Source organism: Gopherus evgoodei, chromosome 3, assembly GCF_007399415.2.
Source record: "Gopherus evgoodei ecotype Sinaloan lineage chromosome 3, rGopEvg1_v1.p, whole genome shotgun sequence".
Taxonomy (NCBI): Eukaryota; Metazoa; Chordata; order Testudines; family Testudinidae; genus Gopherus; species Gopherus evgoodei.
The window spans coordinates 196,629,554-196,649,003 of NC_044324.1; the positions used below are offsets into that span (position 1 = coordinate 196,629,554).

General features: G+C 43.5%; 1 protein-coding gene across 4 annotated transcripts in view; it reads right to left on the reverse strand.

The window, feature by feature from the left end:
* The window catches only part of PPP1R21 (protein phosphatase 1 regulatory subunit 21), an 87,817-nt gene that overhangs the window by 39,773 nt on the left and 28,594 nt on the right, over window positions 1-19,450 (reverse strand). For 3 of the 4 annotated variants that reach the window (XM_030557746.1, XM_030557747.1, XM_030557748.1), the window contains exons 4-9: window positions 14,582-14,683; window positions 11,204-11,368; window positions 11,037-11,095; window positions 9,702-9,796; window positions 4,705-4,757; window positions 788-937 (exon numbers count right to left, since the gene is read on the reverse strand). In XM_030557746.1, coding sequence (XP_030413606.1) covers window positions 788-937; window positions 4,705-4,757; window positions 9,702-9,796; window positions 11,037-11,095; window positions 11,204-11,368; window positions 14,582-14,683 — 624 coding nt within the window. The remainder of the gene's footprint in view (window positions 1-787; window positions 938-4,704; window positions 4,758-9,701; window positions 9,797-11,036; window positions 11,096-11,203; window positions 11,369-14,581; window positions 14,684-19,450) is intronic. The other variant, XM_030557749.1, reaches the window with a different exon arrangement.

Genomic DNA, 19,450 nt, shown 5'->3' on the forward strand with positions numbered 1-19,450 from the left:
CAACGCTGAAATTAGCTGTGTTCAGTGGGGTGTTTTATCACACTCCTGCGTGAGAAAGTTGCCGTGCTGTAAACTGCCAGTGGAGACAAGCCCTTAGAATAGCTCAAAGCACTGTACAGATAAAAAGCTTTATTATCCCTCTAGAACATTAAGGATGGTTAAACAGACAGATAGCCCAGGAACAGACAGTAAGACGATGAATAACTTGGGAACAGAGTTCAAAAGTTAATCATATGTGAACCATAACACTTCCACCTTTAATATTCCCTTTTAGTTTCCCATTACAGAGATGTAAAGATATACAGTTAACTAGGCCTTTCTCTGTTCCTCACATTCTTCTCATCCTCATGTTCCTCCATCTCTCAAAATATTCTTATAGCAGCTATTAAAAAGAAAGGACCGCTCTCAGGTAGTGTAATACTTAGATATTTGAAGGTAATCTGCTGGCTCATTTAATAAACGCAAATGCAATTTAGTTTGGCTTCTATGCTTCTAGCAGAGCCTTGTTTTGACTATTGTAATGCTCATGTAGTGAAGGCACAGGGAGGGGGAAAAAATAGGATTCTCTACAACCATCCCCTCTTCTGCACCCAAAGGATTCCTGTCACAGCAATGACCCTCCGAAGAAAGACTACTCCTTCAGAAATTATTAATATTGCTCCAATAAGGGAAGAATAAGGTGTTTCCCATGACAGTGATCAGAGGAGATATCCTCTGATCAGGAACAGGCCAAAGTATAAGGTAATCAAGTTTCTGTACAATATTAACTGAAAAAAAATAAGTTTACCTTTTGATTTAATGGCGATATAGTATCAGTGGCAGAATCAATGGGAAAAATCTGGACTCTCTGTTCCATGTAAGTATGAAAGTTCAGAAGTGCTGTCACAAGATCCTGAACGAAAGCCAAAGCCTGACCAGCAATGTCCCGCAATTTCAGCTTTAACACAAACAGTTACTGTTGGTATATTTCAGTTACAAATACAATTTATTTAAATTGAGACCTTAAAACAACACTGCTTATAATTAGATGGGACAAGAATAGTTTTTATTATCTGTAACTCCTATCAAGTTTGATCCCCTATTGTGAATTAGATCTTTCTGCCTGAAGGACAGGACAGGACTGTATCCAGAGATCGGCATATATGGTTTTAATGTTTACCATGCTTTAAAAAGCGGGTCTTAACGTGTTGTGCGGTGGGACAACAAAGGCATCTGGAATTGCAGAATACCACTCTACGAAAGATACAGAATGCTTTTATACTATGCAGCATTGCACCAGCATTTTGCTGTACCAATTTTCTGAACTACTTTCAATTTACAAAATTTAAGTATTTCAATACTTAGACACTCAAAAAACAAGAGGCCAAGTTTACAAAAGGTATTTAGGTGCCTAGCTGTGTTTAAAAAAGCTTCAATGGGAGTTCAGCACCTAAAGATGTAGACAGGCACTGACTGGGATTTAATAAATCACCTATGCACATTAGGCACTTGATTACCACTGAAACTTGTTTAAGTGCTTTACTAAAAGCCACTAGGCACCTATCTAAATCTTTAGATGCCAAAATACCTTTGTGAATCTGATCCAAAGTCTAACTTTTTAACCAAGCCAACATGCCTATTACTACAAAATTGCACATAATATCCCAAGAATAGCTTAAAGAAGTCTTCAACTTAAGACAGTATATTCCTTTTCATGTAACCTAGCTTTCTGGTGGTGCTTTGCTGTAGATGTATACTGTGACCCTACCTTCACAATTTATTACAACCACCCCATGTTTTTTTTCTTATTCTGCCCTGTCTGGACAAAATTTGTTATAAATTTTCACTGTTTGTTAAGTCTCCCCAGATATAATACCTCATACATTTCTTTTTATTGTCTATTTCCCTAACTTATCCCAAACACTCCACTCTCTTCCTCCTATTCTGGTGTCCACTGTGTATTTCAATTGGTGCAATTACAGTAGAACCTCATTAATGCAATAAAACTACAAGTGCAAAAATCTGCCCTGAAAACAGATTTTCAAGACTGCAGATTAGTGACCAACCAGTATGGGTCTGCTTCTGTACCAGAGGCAGGGTCAGATTGACTGACACCATATTCCCACAGCCCAAAACGGGAGGTCACTTCAAGTATTGGTTCAGCCAGACCCTATCACTCAGCAATTGCCTGGAGCTAGACTATCTCCATCACAAAACAGGCCAGTGGCAGCCATCCCATTCACTCCCAGCTTGGCTACGGCCACAGAGACAGTGAGCCCAGTCTCTTCTCAGAGAGGCTCCTGAAGAGCAGAGGGCAGTCATAGCAATCTTTCTAAAGGAATCCCTGCATGCTGAAATCAGGAACCTGCATACAACATCCAGCAAAGAGTCCTGTGGCACCTTATAGACTAACAAACGTATTGGAGCATGAGCTTTCGTGGGTGAATACCCACTTTGTAAGATGCATGCAGTCACACATGAAAGCTCAAGCTCCAATACATCATAGAATCATAGAATATCAGCGTTGGAAGGGACCTCAGGAGGTCATCTAGTCTAACTCCCTGCTCAAAGCAGGACCAATTCCCAACTAAATCATCCCAGCCAGGGCTTTGTCAAGCCTGACCTTAAAAACCTCTAAGGAAGGAGATTCCACCACCTCCCTAGGTAACCCATTCCAGAGCTTCAGCACTCTGAGTGAAAAAGTTTTTCCTAATATCCAGCCTAAACCTCCCCCCCTACAACCTGAGACCATTACTCCTTGGTTCTGTCATCAAGTACCACTGAGAACAGTCTAGATCCATCCTCTTTGGAACCCCCCTTTCAAGTAGTTGAAAGTAGCTATCAAATCCCCCTCATTCTTCTCTTCTGCAGACTAAACAATCCCAGTTCCCTCAGCCTCTCCTCATAAGCCATGCGCTCCAGCCCCCTAATAATTTCTGCTGCCCTCCGCTGGATTCTTTCCAATTTTTCCACATCCTTCTTGTAGTGTGGGGCTCAAAACTGGACACAGTACTCCAGATCAGGCCTCACCAATGTCGAATAGAGGAGAATGATCACATCCCTCGATCTGCTGGCAATGCTCCTACTTATACAACCCAAAATGCTGTTAGCCTTCTTGGCAACAAGGGCACACTGGTGACTCATATCCAGCTTCTTGTCCACTGTAACCCCTAGATCCTTTTCTGCAGAACTGCTTCCTAGCCATTCGGTCTATAGTCTGTAACAGTGAATGGGATTCTTCCGTCTTAAGTGCAGGACTCTGCACTTGTCCTTGTTGAACCTCATCAGGTTTCTTTTGGCCCAGTCCTCTAATTTGTCTAGGTCCCTCTGTATCTCATCCCTACTCTCCAGCGTATCTACCACTCCTCCCAGTTTAGTGTCATCTGCAAACTTGCTGAGTGTGCCGTCCTCCAGATCATTAATGAAGATATTGAAGAAAACCGGCCCCAGGACCGACCCTTGGGACACTCCGCTTGAAACCATCTGACAACTAGGCATGGAGCCATTGATCACTACCAGTTGAGCCCGACGATCTAGCCAGCTTTCTATCCACCTTACAGTCCATTCATCCAGCCCATACTTCTTTAACTTGCTGGCAAGAATACTGTGGGAGACCGTATCAAAAGCTTTGCTAAAGTCAAGGAATAACATCCACTGCTTTCCCCTCATCCACAGAGCCAGTTATCTCCTCATAGAAGGCAATTAGGTTAGTCAGGCATGACTTGCCCTTGGTGAATCCATGCTGACTGCTCCTGATCACTTTCCTCTCCTCTAAGTGTTTCAGAATTGATTCCTTGAGGACCTGCTCCATGATTTTTCCAGGGACTGAGGTGAGGCTGACTGGCCTGCAATTCCCCAGATCCTCCTCCTTCCCTTTTTTAAGGATGGGCACTATAGTAGCCTTTTTCCAGTCATCCAAGACCTCCCCGTTCGCCATGAGTTTTCAAAGATAATGGTCAATGGCTCTGCAATCACATCCACCAACTCCTTTAGCACATCTGTTAGTCTATAAGGTGCCACAGGACTCTTTGCTGCTTTTACAGATCCAGACTAACACAGTTACCCCTCTGATACTTGATACTACATCCAGTGGTTCCTCTTCCCTTCCATGACCCTAGCAGAGCCATGGAAGCAGCATTAGCCCATATCCTCAGCAAAGGCACCAGTAAAACACAACAGCGATGTAACCACCAGTCAACTGCAAGTGGACTTGCTCTGATCCAGAACTTTATGACACATGAAGGTGGGGCCTCTGGCAACATAGCACTCCTCCAGTGGGCCTGACCAGAGCACAGCAGTGGAACTTGAATGACCTGTGCTTTTGTAAAATAAAGAGGATTTGAGGAAGGAATTGCACTGAAGTGTAATAATAAAAGCAGTGCAGCCAAAACAGCCTGCTGGCTTATTGCTCAGTGTCAGGCTCAATAGGATATTAACATTTTTGTCTTGAACATTCATATTTCATTTATGTAATAAAACAATAGATTTTTACAGGTTATATACATATATAATTGGAGATATACCTATCTCCTAGAACTGGAAGGGACCTCAAAGGGTCATCGAGTCCAGTCCTCTGCCTTCACTAGCAGGACCAAGTACTGATTTTTGCCCCAGATCCCTAAGTGGCCCCCTGAAGGGTTGAACTCACAACCCTGGGTTTAGCAGGCCAATGCTCAAACCACTGAGCTATCCCTCCCCCACAAGCCATGTAAGGTTATTACTTACCTGACATCTTCTATTGTGTAATGGTACATTAAGAGCATTATATTGAATAGATCCTACAAGCCAAAAATTGACAGTTACACATACAAATAATGGAGTCATGTTTTTACATTAAATTCTTGTGACAGTCTAACAATGAAATCTGCTACATGTAATGTCTGCATTACCACAATGTCACTGAGAATAAAATAAATTTTACATATTTGGCAAAGAAAAATTGCAGCTGATACTAAACAGTATATACCTGAAAAAAAATCATTTGACTTTAGAGAATAGTCACAATGAATATCCCCATATTAGCATCATTACTGTGACCAAGTTGTGGCTGAAATGGCACTTCCATTCTAAATCTGGATTTTTAATGGTTTTTAATAGGGCTGTCGATTAATCACAATTAACTCATACGATTAACTCAAAAAAAATATCTGCACCGTTAAACAACAGAATCCCAACTGAAATGTATTAAATATTTTGGATGTTTTTACATTTTTATATATATTGTATTCTGTGTTGTAATTCAAATCAAAGTGTACCATATATACTCGATCATAAGTCGGTTCGTTTATAAGCTGACACCCCCGACTCCCAAGATGGATAAGAAAAAATGGAAAAATTTTATGACTCATTCATAAGCCGACCCTATAATTCAGGGGTCAGCAAACTTTGGCTCCCAGGATATCAGGATAAGCCGCTGGTGGGCTGAGATAGTTTACCTCCAGCGTCCACAGGCAAGGAGGTAAACCTAAGTAAACAAAGTGTCCCGGTGCACCAGCTGCTTACCCTGACAGGCCGGGATAGCAGGTGGAAGGAAAATGTTTTTGGGGGTAGAAGCTGGGGTAAAGGGAGTAACCCCTGCGACCACCCCCCACATGACCCGAACCCTAGCCCAGGACCCGTACACTCTCCCCATACCATCCCTTCCCACCTTGTCTGGGGAGGACGTCTCTGGCCTGGCTGGAGCTGCTCTGGCAAGCTGGGCAGAGTGATCGCAGCCAGACCGGACAGTGCGGCTGCAATGTGTTCCGGAGGACCGATGTGACGACACAAAAAGCTCCCTCTCCCAGTTCCCTATTTTGGGAGCACTGAGCATGCTCACTCGAACTGAGCATGCCCAGTAACCTTCAAGTTTGTGTGGCAGAAACTACAACTAGCTGCAAAAGTGGAAGGTTGCTGTTTGTGCCGCTACACCAAGTGACACGGCCACAGCCCGCTCTGGGGGGCGGTGCCGAGTGGCACGGCGAGGGGGAGAGCAGCCTAGCCAGAAGCAGACACACTCTGGTTCTGCTGACCCCCCCTTGCTCCCTCTGCTGGGGGGAAGGGCTGTGTCCCACCTCTCCCTCTCTATCCCCGTTCATAAGCTGACCCACTTCTCTGGTGCTTCCCATTTTTACTAAAAAAAATACGACTTCTGAACAAGTATATACAGTATATTATTCTTGACTATAAATATTTGCACTGTGAAAGAAACAATAGAAAGTATTTTTCAATTCACCTCATACAAGTACCGTGGTGCAATCTCTGTGTTGTGAAAGTGCAACTTACAAATGTAGACTTTGTTACATAATTGCACTAAAAACCAAAACAATGTAGAACTTCAGAGCCTACAAGTCCACTCAGTCCTATTTCTTGTTCAGCCAATCGCTAAGACAAACAAGTTTGTTTACATTTACAGGAGATAATGCTGCCTTCTTCTTATCTACAATGTCACCAGAAAGTGAGGCATTTGCATGGCACTTTTGTAGCCAGCATTGCAAGGAATTTACTTGCCAGATATGCTAAAATTCGTATGCTCCTTCATGCTTCAGCCACCATTCCAGAGGACATGCTTCCATGCTGATGACACTCATTAAAAGAATAATGCATTAATTAAATTTGTGACTGAAGTCCTTGAGGCAGAACTGCATGTCCCCTGCTCTGTCTTACCCATATTCTGCCATGTATTTCATGTTATAGCAGTCTCGGATGATGACACAGCACATTTTAAGAACACTTTCACTGCAGATTTGACAAAATGCAAAAAAGGTACCAATGTGAGATTTCGAAAGATAGCTACAGTACTTGACCCAAGATTTAAGAATATGAAGTGCCTTCCAAAATCTGAGAGGGACGAGCTGTAGAACATGCTTTCAGAAATCTTAAGAGAGCAACACTCTGATAAGGAAACTATAGAACCTGAACCAACAAAAGGAAAATTAACCTTCTGCTGGTGGCAACTGACTCAGATAATGAAAATAAATACGCGTCGGTCCGCACTGCTTTGGACTGTTATCAATCAGAACCCATCATCAGCATGGACGTATGTCCACTGGAATGGTGGTTGAAGCATGAGGGGACATATGAATCTTTAACGCATCTGACATGTAAATATCTTGCGACGCCAGCTACAACAGTGCCATGAGAACGCCTGTTCTCATTTTCAGGTGACATTGTAAACAAGAAATGGGTAGCATTATCTCCTGAAAATGTAAACAAACTTGTTTGAGTGAGTGACTGAACAAGAAGGAAGACTGAGTGGACTTGCAGGTTCTAAAGTTTTACATTATATTTATTTTTGATTACAAGTATTTGCACTGTAAAAAAAAAGAATAGCATTTTCAATTCCCCTAATACAAGTACTGTAGTGCAATCTCTTTATCATGAAAGTTGAACTTACAAATGTAGAATTATATACAGAAAATAACCGCATTCAAAAATAAAACAAAGTGAGTACTGCAAACTTTGTATTCTGGGTTGTAATTGAAATCAATATATATGAAAATTTAATTGAAGAGATTCATACTTTAGGTCAATATGCACAGGAAGAGGAAACAATGTATTTCAAAGCAACTTATGCACTGTCCTTTTTATATTTATACTTGACAAACTTGTTTATTTGTTGCTGGTGATAAATGTGAGGAACTGTCATGAAGGTCACATTTGTTTGTTCTGAAGAGCAAGAACTGGATCCAAGATTACTGAATTCTAATCTCACGAGAAAAGAGAAATTATGAGGGAAAACTCTAAGATGCCCTTGTAGGCTTAATGTCACATGTTGGCAGCCCAACCAGCAAAGATATCTCAGACCTCAGAAAGAAGAACATGTAGGTGTTAAAGAGAGAAACACACGGCAAACACATCTTGTGTCCAAATATTAAAGGGAGCAACAACTGATTTCAGCTTTGGCAACACTGACGTGGGAGAGCAAGGCCAGAACTATTTTTGAAGAGCAGTAAGATGGTGAATAAGCAATAGATGGGGCAGGAAAGTGAATTTCACCTCTGGAAAAAAAAAATTAAGTGTTTTGGGAAAAAATGGGTCCCCCAAATCAGAATAAAAGGCCAAAACTCTTGAAAATTTTTGCAGAATATGAATTTCTTTAATACATGTCCCCATTGAGTGAATGTTTTGGTGTTTCCAAACAAAATATGTTCCCTGGGAACTCTGGCTTCATGGCAACACACCAGACAAGCTACTGGGGATCATGGAAGCAAGGGCTCCCATCTCCTGGACATCCCACTAACCCGTGGCAGCCCACAAACACAGCTGTGAGAAGCCAGGTCACCAGTTCCTCAGGAAATTTCCCACAAGGCTGACAAGGAGCTAGAGAGCCTGGCAGTCTGTATAGCCTGACTTCAAGGTTTGGGGAGCTAATTTTGCTAAGCCCATTACTTGTCCCACTGTGGATGATGGCTCAAAGGACAGGTAAAAGCCCTTCATTGCAATTCTGTTACTACTCCTGCTGCTTCTTCTCCTCACTCTCTTCAGGCTCTTCTGCACTAAGACCTGCTCTATGGGGAACGGAGGGTATCCTGTTGCCTGCCCAAGTAGCCCTTTGTGACCCAGACCGTGTGTTGCCTAGGATGGGATGAGAATCCTCCAAAACATTCTAGGACAATTCTGCCCTTCTCTGCTTGCCTGGGCTCTGTCCCTTCTGCTGGGGAGCCTAGCAAAGCATTCCAACTTTCCTTTAACATGAAGCTACAGGAGAGATGCAGAAGCTGAGCACTTTCTGACCCTGACACTGTCCTTATTCTTTTTGACCACTTTGCAGCAGATGGGGTCGGGAAAGGGAAGACAAGGGGCAGGCTGACTCAGGTCAAATTCCATGTCAAAATCCCAAAGTATTTTTTCAGCAGATAGAGAGTTAGGCTGAATATCTGGACATGGAGGGATAAAAGCCATCTTAAAAACAGAGGGCTGCCTCCTGCTATTTGCTCTACCGGGAAGCAGAGAATTGTGGGTAGCGTAGAGAGAAATGTAGTCCTAAACCTGCCCAGTCCCAGTTCGTCATCTTACCTGTCTCCACACTCCTAGGAGAAAGGAAGAAACCCACTGCTGGATATGCTAGAGAATCTGAGAAACTAGGACCTTACTTGGGATATGCAGAGTTCAGTTTAGATTTGCCTTTGTTGCTGGGCTTTAACCAAGCATTTAGTTTTCCCGTTGGATCCTCAAGAAAGGCCATTATACATTTGAGAAACTGCCACCTGACATCGAGATTTTTTTTCCAGGTAATACCCTCCTCCCATCTAAGCAATAACCTATGTTAACAACTGTACTCTCCTTGCCTGATAGAACTCTCTTGGATATGACCGCCTAAAGATCCATCCACGAAAGGGCCTTGATAAATTAACAGAACTACCCTCTCTTTTTATAATATTCTGTCCAAATTAAGTTGATCAGATGGTAGGTTATAGGAGAGTTTAAGACACCCTCTATAGAGCTTTAAGTTGTATTTATCACACAATTAATGGCTTTATATATTTAAAGACCACTAAGTTAGAACAGAAGTGCCAAACAAACATTATATATATCGAGCATCATTAATGCACCATTACAAGTAGCTATAATGAGAGAGAGTTCAGTTTCCTGGCATTTTTTTGGGCCCAATATCTGTTTAATTCACGAGGTGGTCACTTTTTCCACAGGAATGTCCAAATTAAGACTGAATGTTTCTCTCTTTTTTTTCTCTTCTCTTTCTTTTTTGGAGGAGGTGAGGGGAGAATTAATGAAATACCTACTTGTGTCATTGAAAGGTACTTTTTCATTGATTATGCATAGAGAGTCATCCAATCGCCTACCCAAATCCGCATGAAGGTTCTTTAACTGCTGCTGGCTGGGTAGAAAAACAGGATAACATTACAAACCTTGTTTAAGTAAAACAACAACATCTCGGTTATACCTTAAGCTGTGGTCCCATGTTCAAATACTGCCCACATTTTTTCAGAGTTTTAAAAAGAGCGAAACAGGTCGTAATATGAGTAAGGAGACACAGGATAAGGCACAGCAGGACTGACATTTATGGCGATCAGGATTTTCAAGTTCTTCATTTCCCCCTCCCAATACAATGAGAAGTGCACAGAAAGCCAGAGAGCTGAATAACCATGTTGCATTCCTAGAGTCAATTTATTGTCAAAGTAACTTATACATTATTTCTAAACTGTATTACATACACTATATGAAAACTTAATTCAGTTCCAAAGTATGTCACATTTAGGATCCTTTTACTTCTCCAAGTCAGAAAACAACCTGTATTGTTTCATCCCACAGTAAGTGGTGGATAATTCAGGTAGCTACAAAGTATATTTATTTATTGCATAATTGTTACAGAAGTGTCACAAGCATTTCAGAGTCCTATATTTAGTGCTGATAACCTAGTAGCCTAAGCTGCAAAGCAAAGAGCTCTGTAAAAATATTCATATTTCTACTCACCTGTATTTTGTTCGACTGAAATCTAATAGCTGTTATGAATTTTATAAAAAACAAGTCTATGAGACAAACATTGATCATTGCTCATACTGTAGAGTAAAAGATTCTACTCAGACATTGTACACACATTAATAACTTACTTCTGTAAACTTATTTGCAGGTGTTATTTGTAACTATACAAGTTACAACATTTCAGACAACTGTCTCTTCTACAATGACATCCCTCTAAAACAACAACAATTCCACAATTTTTCACAAGCTTTACAGTTTTTTACAACTACCTAGCATTCTTGCTGAAGAAAGAACACTGAACTAAAGAGCTCTGCATAACAGGATTTTAACAACATGTGCAAGAGCTGCTCTTTTGTCATATCAAGGAGGAGGGATACAGAGATCTCTAGAACACAGTAGCTGATCAACATTAGAGATGAGATCAACTTATTTCCTTTTCCTAGATAAAATGAAAGTGGCTGCGATACCCATGTACTACTGTTATTTGTGACATGAAACTAACAGAGCACTAAGTAACTCTCGGTTTTACCAGAATGAGTGTATATGGCTGTATTCAATTGCTGTACCAATGCAGAACAATCATTTCTCTGGTTGGTTGACTTAAAGAAAAATGTATTTTTAACATAAGAACTTACCATTCTTCTGCTCGAAATCTACATTCCTTAGCTTCTCTTTCTAGTGTCTGAGACTTGATCTTTATGCAAAAAGAACAGAACCCCACAATGTAAGTACTAAAACATTTTTGCACGTATTATTTGCAACACTTTTTAAGCATTTTAGTAAGCACGATTGTAAAACTTACTTCTAAGTTGGTTTTATCATTCTGCAGTTTTTCTATAGTATCAATGTATTTCCGGGTTAAACTATCCACCACTGCTTGATGCTGGGCAGCATCTGTTTCCAAAACCTCAAGTCTATTTTTCAGTTCAGCTTCCAAACGTTTGTGCCGCTCATCTGCTTCAAAGAACTACAAATGAGAAAAGGAATTTTCTTATCTGAAATATTCCTTTTAATTCAATACTGTAAGTTATGTCAATTCATAAGGACACCATAGACTCTTACTACTGAAGGCAGATTTTTACAAGCTATAGTTTCTTATGCTGCTTTATTCTGTGTAGTCACTTATGTGGCCCTCATCAACGTATCATCAGACTGCCGCATGAGGACTATAAATCTTGGAACACTAAAGGAGCATTGTCCATAGTACTGTAAAACACTATTCAGAATATAGCGGCTTCAAAAAATAACCCTGGGGGAATTCTGCACCAAAAAATTAAAAATTCTGCACACAATATTTTAAAAAATTCTGCAAATTTTATTTGTCAAAATAATACTACATAATCACACTAGTTTCAGTTATTTTGGTAATTTATTTCAAAATACCTTTCAGCAAGTACAGTAACTCCTCACAAAGTCATTTCAGTTAATGTTGTTTCGTTGTTACATTGCTGATCAATTAGAGAACATGTTCGTTTGAAGTTGCGCAATGCTCCCTTATAAAGTTGTTCGGCAGCTGCCTGCTTTGTCCACCACTTGCAGAAGGAACAGCCCATTGCAGCTGGCTGGTGGGGGCTTGGAACCAGAGTAGACCAGCAGCCCCCCATCATCTCCCCACTCCCTTAAGTTCCCTGTGCGGCAGCCGCCCAGCAGGCTACCAGTCGCCTGCAGTTCAGCTGTCCCTCTCCTCACTGTTATGTGCTGCTTCTGCCCTCTGCCTTGGAGCTGCTACCAAGAGTCTCCTGCTTGCTGGGGTGAAAGAGTGGAAAGAGGGAAGAGAGGTGTTAATGTCAGAACTTCCTCCTCCCCCGTGCTCCTGCTCCCTGCTTACCCCATCTCCATAGAGCAGGGGGGGTGGGGGGAGGAGACAACAGGACTCAGGATGGAGGGAGCTTGCTAGCAGCAGCTGCTGTTTCAACTTGCTGATCTACCAAAAAGGCAAAGCAGAGTGGCGTCAGAGTACTTAAAGGGGCAATGCGCATGTTTCTCTCTCTCTCACACACACACACACACAGGGTGTGTGTCTCTGTCTGCCATACTGTCTCCTCTCCCTCCATTTGTGCTGCCTTGTAGAGTGTTAGGTTACATTAACAACAATGTATTAACCCTTGAGGGCTCAGCTGAGTGTTAGTTCATCATTCAGCACTAAAGCATTCCCTGAGAAATATTTCACCCTCTGACTCCACTACCTCAACCAAACTTCATAATCATCTTTTCTGTGTATAGTATTAAATTGTTTGTTTAAAACTTATGTGGTGTGTGTATATATATATAAATAAATAAATAAAGTGATGGGGCAAGGCCAGACGGCTATAGGAAAGTAGTCGGAGACAGATATATTAGCCCCAGGCTAAACAAATCCCTGTTCACAGAGTAAGTAAATGACAGCTACTCCAGGTCAATTAAGTATCAGAGGGGTAGCCGTGTTAGTCTGGATCTGTAAAAGCAGCAAAGAATCCTGTGGCACCTTATGGACTAACAGACGTTTTGGAGCATGAGCTTTCATGGGTGAATACGAAACAAAAGCTCATGCTCCAAAACGTCTGTTAGTCTATAAGGTGCCACAGGATTCTTTGCTGCTTTTACAGGTCAATTAAGACACCTGGGGCTAATTAAGATCTTTCCAGAAGGCAGGGAAGATAACTAGGTTGATTGGGACACCTGAAGCCAATAAGGGGCTGGCTGAAACTAGTTAAAAGCCTCCCCAGTTAGTCAGTTAAGCGCGTGTCAGGAGCTTCAGGAGGAAGCCATGCTGTTGGAGGAACTAAGCAGTACAAACACATCAGGCCCAAGGAAGGAGTTCCTGAGGTAACAGTGAAGTAGATATTAAGGAAGTGGAGACTGCTGTGGGGAAGTGGCCCAGGGAATTGTACACGTCCTACTTCAAAAAAAAGTCAGCTACCATAGCTGCTACTATTAAGGTCCCTGGGTTGTAGCCTGGAGTAGAGGGCGGGCCCTGGCTCCCCCTCTCCCCTCCCCGATTAATCACTAAGACTGGGAGACAACAGAGACTGTGCGAGGGCAGGTTGCTTTTCCTCACCTCCCTTGCTGGCTTATGATGAAAATGGCTCAGTAGGCTGTGACCCTTGCCTCTAGAGAGTGAAGGGCTATGTGGAGGGTCAGAGTGAGCCTCTGAGGCTAACGAAATCAGCCAGGAAGTGCGGGACCCACTGAGACAAGACAGAGCTTGGTCACGATATATGTAAAAAATATACAGTCTTGTCTGGTGAAAAAAAATTTCCCTGGAACCTACCCTAACCCCCCACCTCCCGCCCCCCCATTTATATTAATTCTTACAGGGAAATTGGATTCACTTAAATTCGCATTTTTCAGGAACATAACTACTATGTTAAGCAAGGAGTTACTGTATGTCTGTGACAATACAGAAACACAAAAATCCCCCCAGGAGTAGAAAGTTAAAGAAACTCCTAGTGACAACCCAGTTCCTGTTTGTACATTGCCCCCCTCCCTGAGCCCAGCCAGGGGGACAGACAACCACAACCCCTCTCCCACCCAGATCCCAGCTGTGGCCCTCCACAGCCCACACATGAGCCTCCCTACCCCACAGAGCCCAGACACCCACTCTCCTCCACCCAACTACCCCTAGCCCAGGGATCCAGAGGGAGAAATAGCTTGATGCTCAGTCCCAGGCTTGTACGGAGTTTCCTGCAGTGCGCACCTTGGTCTCTTTCCCTCAGTGCATGTGACGAATGCAGCTGCTAGGAACCCTCTACCCTTACCTCTCACCCTCCACCCCCACCTGTGTGCGAGCTGGGCTCTGCCAGGTCCAGTGGCCCCCATTGGCAGCCAACAGCACTGCAGCCCATTTGGGGGGGGAGGGGACACAGAATGTGTGCAAAAAAACATTAATTTCTATAATATTCTGCATTGCACAGTGGCGCAGAATTACCCCAGGAGTAAAATAATCTGACACAAATTAAGTTTCTGACATTTTGCAATTCAAAGTGAATTTAAACACATGCACAGCAGTGCCAGTTAGTGTGGTCTGAGGCTTCAAAGGATCATTAGAAAACATCAATTTAATCCACTCTTCTCACAAGCCACGTCAGATCTGAGCTACCACAGAGTGGTTTTGGATGCTTTACTACTCATTTTCTCCATTGCAGTTCACATATAACTAGCTTTCAAACCTCAGAAGAGAAATTCTTTGAGAATTACTCACTTGTATATGTAATCGTTCATTCTCCTCTATCTTTTTTTGAAGATCTTCATCAAAGACACTCTTCTGCTCTTGACTCAACTGAGATGAAGAGTCTCCACTTTTCTGATAAAAATTAAAGTATTTCCATGTATTGTATGCAGATTTACAGGGCACCCGTTCCCAATATGTAAGCATACTTTACACAGCTTAAAATTGGGTCTAGTCACATTTACACAGTAATAGAAGCACAGACTATGATTAACATTCGTAAAATACAGTTATTTCAAATATTTCTTACAACCTACATATATCACTTATATTAAAACACAAGTTCAAAGACCGCACCAGATCTCTGAGCCTGGACAATTACAACCGCATGCACAAATTGCATTAAATATATTATTTGTACATGTTAGAAGACAACAAGTTAGTCATTACTCAAAAAAATTCAGTCACAACATTTGTAAACCTGTATAGGCCTAATCTCGTGAAATGGCATACTTGGACAAAGTTTCAAGTAATAGTTTCTTAACACTAAATGATTGCTTCTTGGAATAACTAGAGCAGACAAGGAGAGGCTACTCTTGACACAGAAGCTAACCCAAATAGTGACAGTAGCTCAGCTATTGAGTAACAGTGACCATGGGTATGTCTACACTACAAAATTAGAATTTATAGAAGTCAGTTCTTTATAAATCATTTTTATATAGTCGATTGCGTGTGTCCCCACACAAAATGCTCTAAGTACATTAACTTGGCGGAGTGCGTCCACAGTACCGAGGCTAGTGTCGACTTCCGGAGCATTGCACTGTGGGTAGCTATCCCACAGTTCCCGCAGTCTTCGCCGCCCATTGGAATTCTGGGTTGAGATCCCAGTGCCTGATGGGGCAAAAACAGTCTCGCAGATGGTTCTGGGTACATGTCATCAGGCCCTCCTCTGCCTCCCTCCCTCTCTCCCTCCGTGAAAGCAACGGCAGACAATTGTTTCGTGCCATTTTTCCTGAGTTACCTGTGCAGATACCATACCACGGCAAGCATGGAGCCCGCTCAGCTCACCATCAGCATATGTCTCCTGAGTGCTGGCAGACGTGGGACTGCATTGCTACACATTAGTAGCTCATTGCCTTTTGGCAGCAGACAGTGCATTATGACTGGTAGCCGTCATACTCCTGGGTGCTCTTTTAGCCAACCTGGGTGAGGTTGGTCAGGGGCGCCTGGGCAGACATGGGAGCGACTCAGCCAGCTCATTTCCCGGTTGTACTGCACCATCTTCCAGCAAGCACCCAGGAGATGACTATGGCTAGAAATTGTAATGCAGCATCTTCTGCCGAGCACCCAGGAGATGACTATGGCTAGCAGTCATACTGCACCGTCTGCTGCCAGTCTAAGATGTATAAGATAGATGAATTGGATCAAAACAAGAAACAGACCAGATTTGTTTTATATTCATTTGTTCCCCCCTCCCTCCATGAAATCAACAGCCTGCTAAACCCATAGTTTTGAGTTCAATCCTTGAGGGGGCCATTCTGTGTCACAGTTGTTTGTGTTTCTCCCTGATGCAAAGCCACCCCCTTTGTTGATTTTAATTCCCTGTAAGCCATGTCATCAGTCGCCCCTCCCTCTGTCAGAACAATGGCAGACAATCATTTCACGCCTTTTTTCAGCACAGATGCCATAGCACTGGGAACATGGAGCCTACGGCAATTATGAGCAATGTAAACACCATGCACATTATCCTGCAGTATATGCAGAACCAGAACCTGCAAAAGTGAAACCAGGCAAAGAGGCGACAGCAGCACGGTGACAAGAGTGATGAGGACCTAGACATGGACATAGACTTCTCACAAAGTACGGGCCGTGACAATATGCACATCATGGTATTAATGGGGCAGGTTCATGCCCTGGAATGCCGATTCTGGGTTCGGGAAACAAGCACAGACTGGTGGGACTGCATAGCGTTGCGGGTCTGGGAGGGTTCCCAGTGGCTGCGAAACTTTCACATGCGTAAGGACACTTTCATGGAACTTTGTAACTTGTTTTCCCCTGCCCTGACGTGCCAGAATACCAAGATAAGAGCAGCCCTCACAGCTGAGAAGGGAGTGGCAATAGCCCTCTGGAAGCTTGCAATGTCAGACAGCTACCTGTCAGTCGGGCATCAATTTGGAGTGGGCAAATCTACTGTGGGAGCTGCTGTGATCCAAGTAGCCAATGCAATCAAAGAGCTGCTGCTTTCAAGGGTAGTGACTCTGGGAAACATGCAGGCCATAGTGGATGGCTTTGCTGCAACGAGATTCCCTAACTGTGATGAGGCGACAGACGGAACCCATATCCTGGCACTGGAGCACCAAGCCAGCGAGTACATAAACCGAAAGGGGTACTTTTCAATGGTGCTGCAAGCACTGGTGGATCACAAGGGACGTTTCACCAACATCAACGTGGGATGGCCGGAAAAGGTACATGACGCTTGCATCTTCAGGAACTCTGGTCTGTTTCAAAAGCTGCAGGAACGGATTTTCTTCCCAGACCAGAAAATAACCATTGGGCATGTTGAAATGCTTATAGTTATCCTTGAGGACCCAGCCTACCCTTTAATGCCATGGCTCATGAAGCCATACACAGGCACTCTGGACAGTAATCAGGAGTTGTTCAACTGTAGGCTGAGCAAGCGCAGAATGGTGGTAGAATGCGTATTTGGATGTTTAAAAGCACATTGGCGCTGTTTACTGACTCAGACAGACCTCAGAGAAACCAATATTCCCATCGTTATTACTGCTTGCTGTGCACTCCACAATATCTGTGAGTAAGGGGGAGACATTTATGGCAGGGTGGGAGGTTGAGGAAAATCGCCTGGCTGCTGATTACATGCAGCCAGACACCAGGGTGGTTAGAAGAGTCCAGGAGGGTGCAGTGAGCATCAGGGAAGCTTTGAAAACTAGTTTCCATGACTGGCCAGGCTACAGTATGAAAGTTCTGTTTGTTTTTCCTTGATGAACCCCCTGCTTGGTTCATTCTACTTCCCTGTAAGCTAACCACCTTCTCCTCCCCACTTTGATCACCGCTTGCAGAGGCAATAAAGTCATTGTTGTTTCACATTCATGCATCCTTTATTAATTCATCACACAAAGAGAGGGATAACTGCCAAGGTAGCCCAAGAGGGGTGAGGGAGGAAGGAAGGAAAAGGCCACACTGCACTTTAAAACTTAAAGTTATCAAAGGCCAGCCTTCTGTTGCTTGGGCAATCCTCTGGGGTAGAGTGGCTGGGTGGCCGGAGGCCCCCATACCACGTTCGTGGACACCTGAGTGAGAAGGCTATGGAACTTGGGGAGGACGGTTGGTTACACAGGGGCTGTAGTGGTGGTCTGTGCTCCTACTGCCTTTCTTGCAGCTCAGCCATACGCTGGAGCATATGAATTTGATGCTCCTGCCTTCTGTCACCACCTATCACCTTCAGCCCGCCACTTACTCTCTTTAGCCCGCCACCTCTCCTCGTGTTCATACTGTGCTTTCCTGCACTTTGACACTGTCCGCCTCCACATATTCTGCTATGCTCTGTCAGTGTGGGAGGACAGCATGAGCTCAGTGAACATTTCATCCCGAGTGCATTTTTATCGCCTTCTAATCTTTGCTAGCTTCTGGGAAGGAGAAACATATGCAGCTGGTGGAGGGGAAAAAAAAGGGAGAGTGGAAGTTAAAAAGACATTTTATAGAACAACAGGTACACTTTCACGGTAAACCTTGCTATTAATATTACATAGCACATGTGCTTTCATTACAAGGTCGCATTGTGATGGATTCACCCCTCCCCCCACCATGTAGCTAACAGCAGGGAACTTTTCTGTTCAGTCACAGGCAAACAGCCCAGCAGGAACTGGCACCTCCGAATGTCCGCTTAATAAAACCACCCTATTTCAGTCAAGTGACCATGAATGATATCATTCTCCTGAGGTAACACAGAGACAAAAAGAACGGATGTTGTTTAAATGCCAGCAAACACCACGACCATACGCTGCAATGCTTTGTTCTGCAATGATTCCCAACTACATGCTATTGGCCTGGCATGGTACAGTGTCCTACCATGGAGGACGGAATAAGGCTGCCCTCCCCAGAAACCTTTTGCAAAGGCTTTGGAAGTACATCCAGGAGAGCTTTATGGAGATGTCCCTGGAGGATTTCTGCTCCATCCCCAGACATGTTAACAGACTTTTCCAGTAGCTGCACTGGCCACAAATGTCAGGGCAAATTAATCAAACACGCTTGCTTTTAAACCATGTCTAATATTTACAAAAGGTACATTCACTAGAGGTCCCTTTTCTGCCTACAGTGTCCAGGAGCCCATCTTGGGTGGGTTTGGAAGTTACTTGCTCCAGGTCCAGGATGAGACACAGATCCTGGCTGTTGGGGAAACCTGTTTCTCCGCTTTTTTGCTTTGAGCTATCTTCCTCGTCCCCAAAACCCACTTCCGTGTTGCGCCCTACTCCACTAATGGAGTCAAAACACAGGGTTGGGGTACTGGTGGCTGCACCCCCTAGAACGGCAGGCAGCTCATCACAGAAGCTGCATGTTTGGGGCTATGACCCGGAGAGACCGTTTGCCTCTCTGGTTTTTTGGTAGGCTTGCCTGAGCTCCTTAATTTTCACGCAGCTCTGCTGCGAGTCCCTGTTATAGCCTCTGTCCTTCATGCCCTTGGAGACTTTTTCAAATGTTTTGGCATTTCATTTACTGGAACGGAGTTCAGCTAGCATGGATTCGTCTCCCCATACAGCGATCAGGTCCCATATCTCCCCTTCAGTTCATGCTGGAGCTCTTTTGCTATTCTGGGACTCCATCGTCACCTCTGCTGATGAGCTCTGCATAGTCACCTGTGCTGATCAGCTCACAACGCTGGCCAAA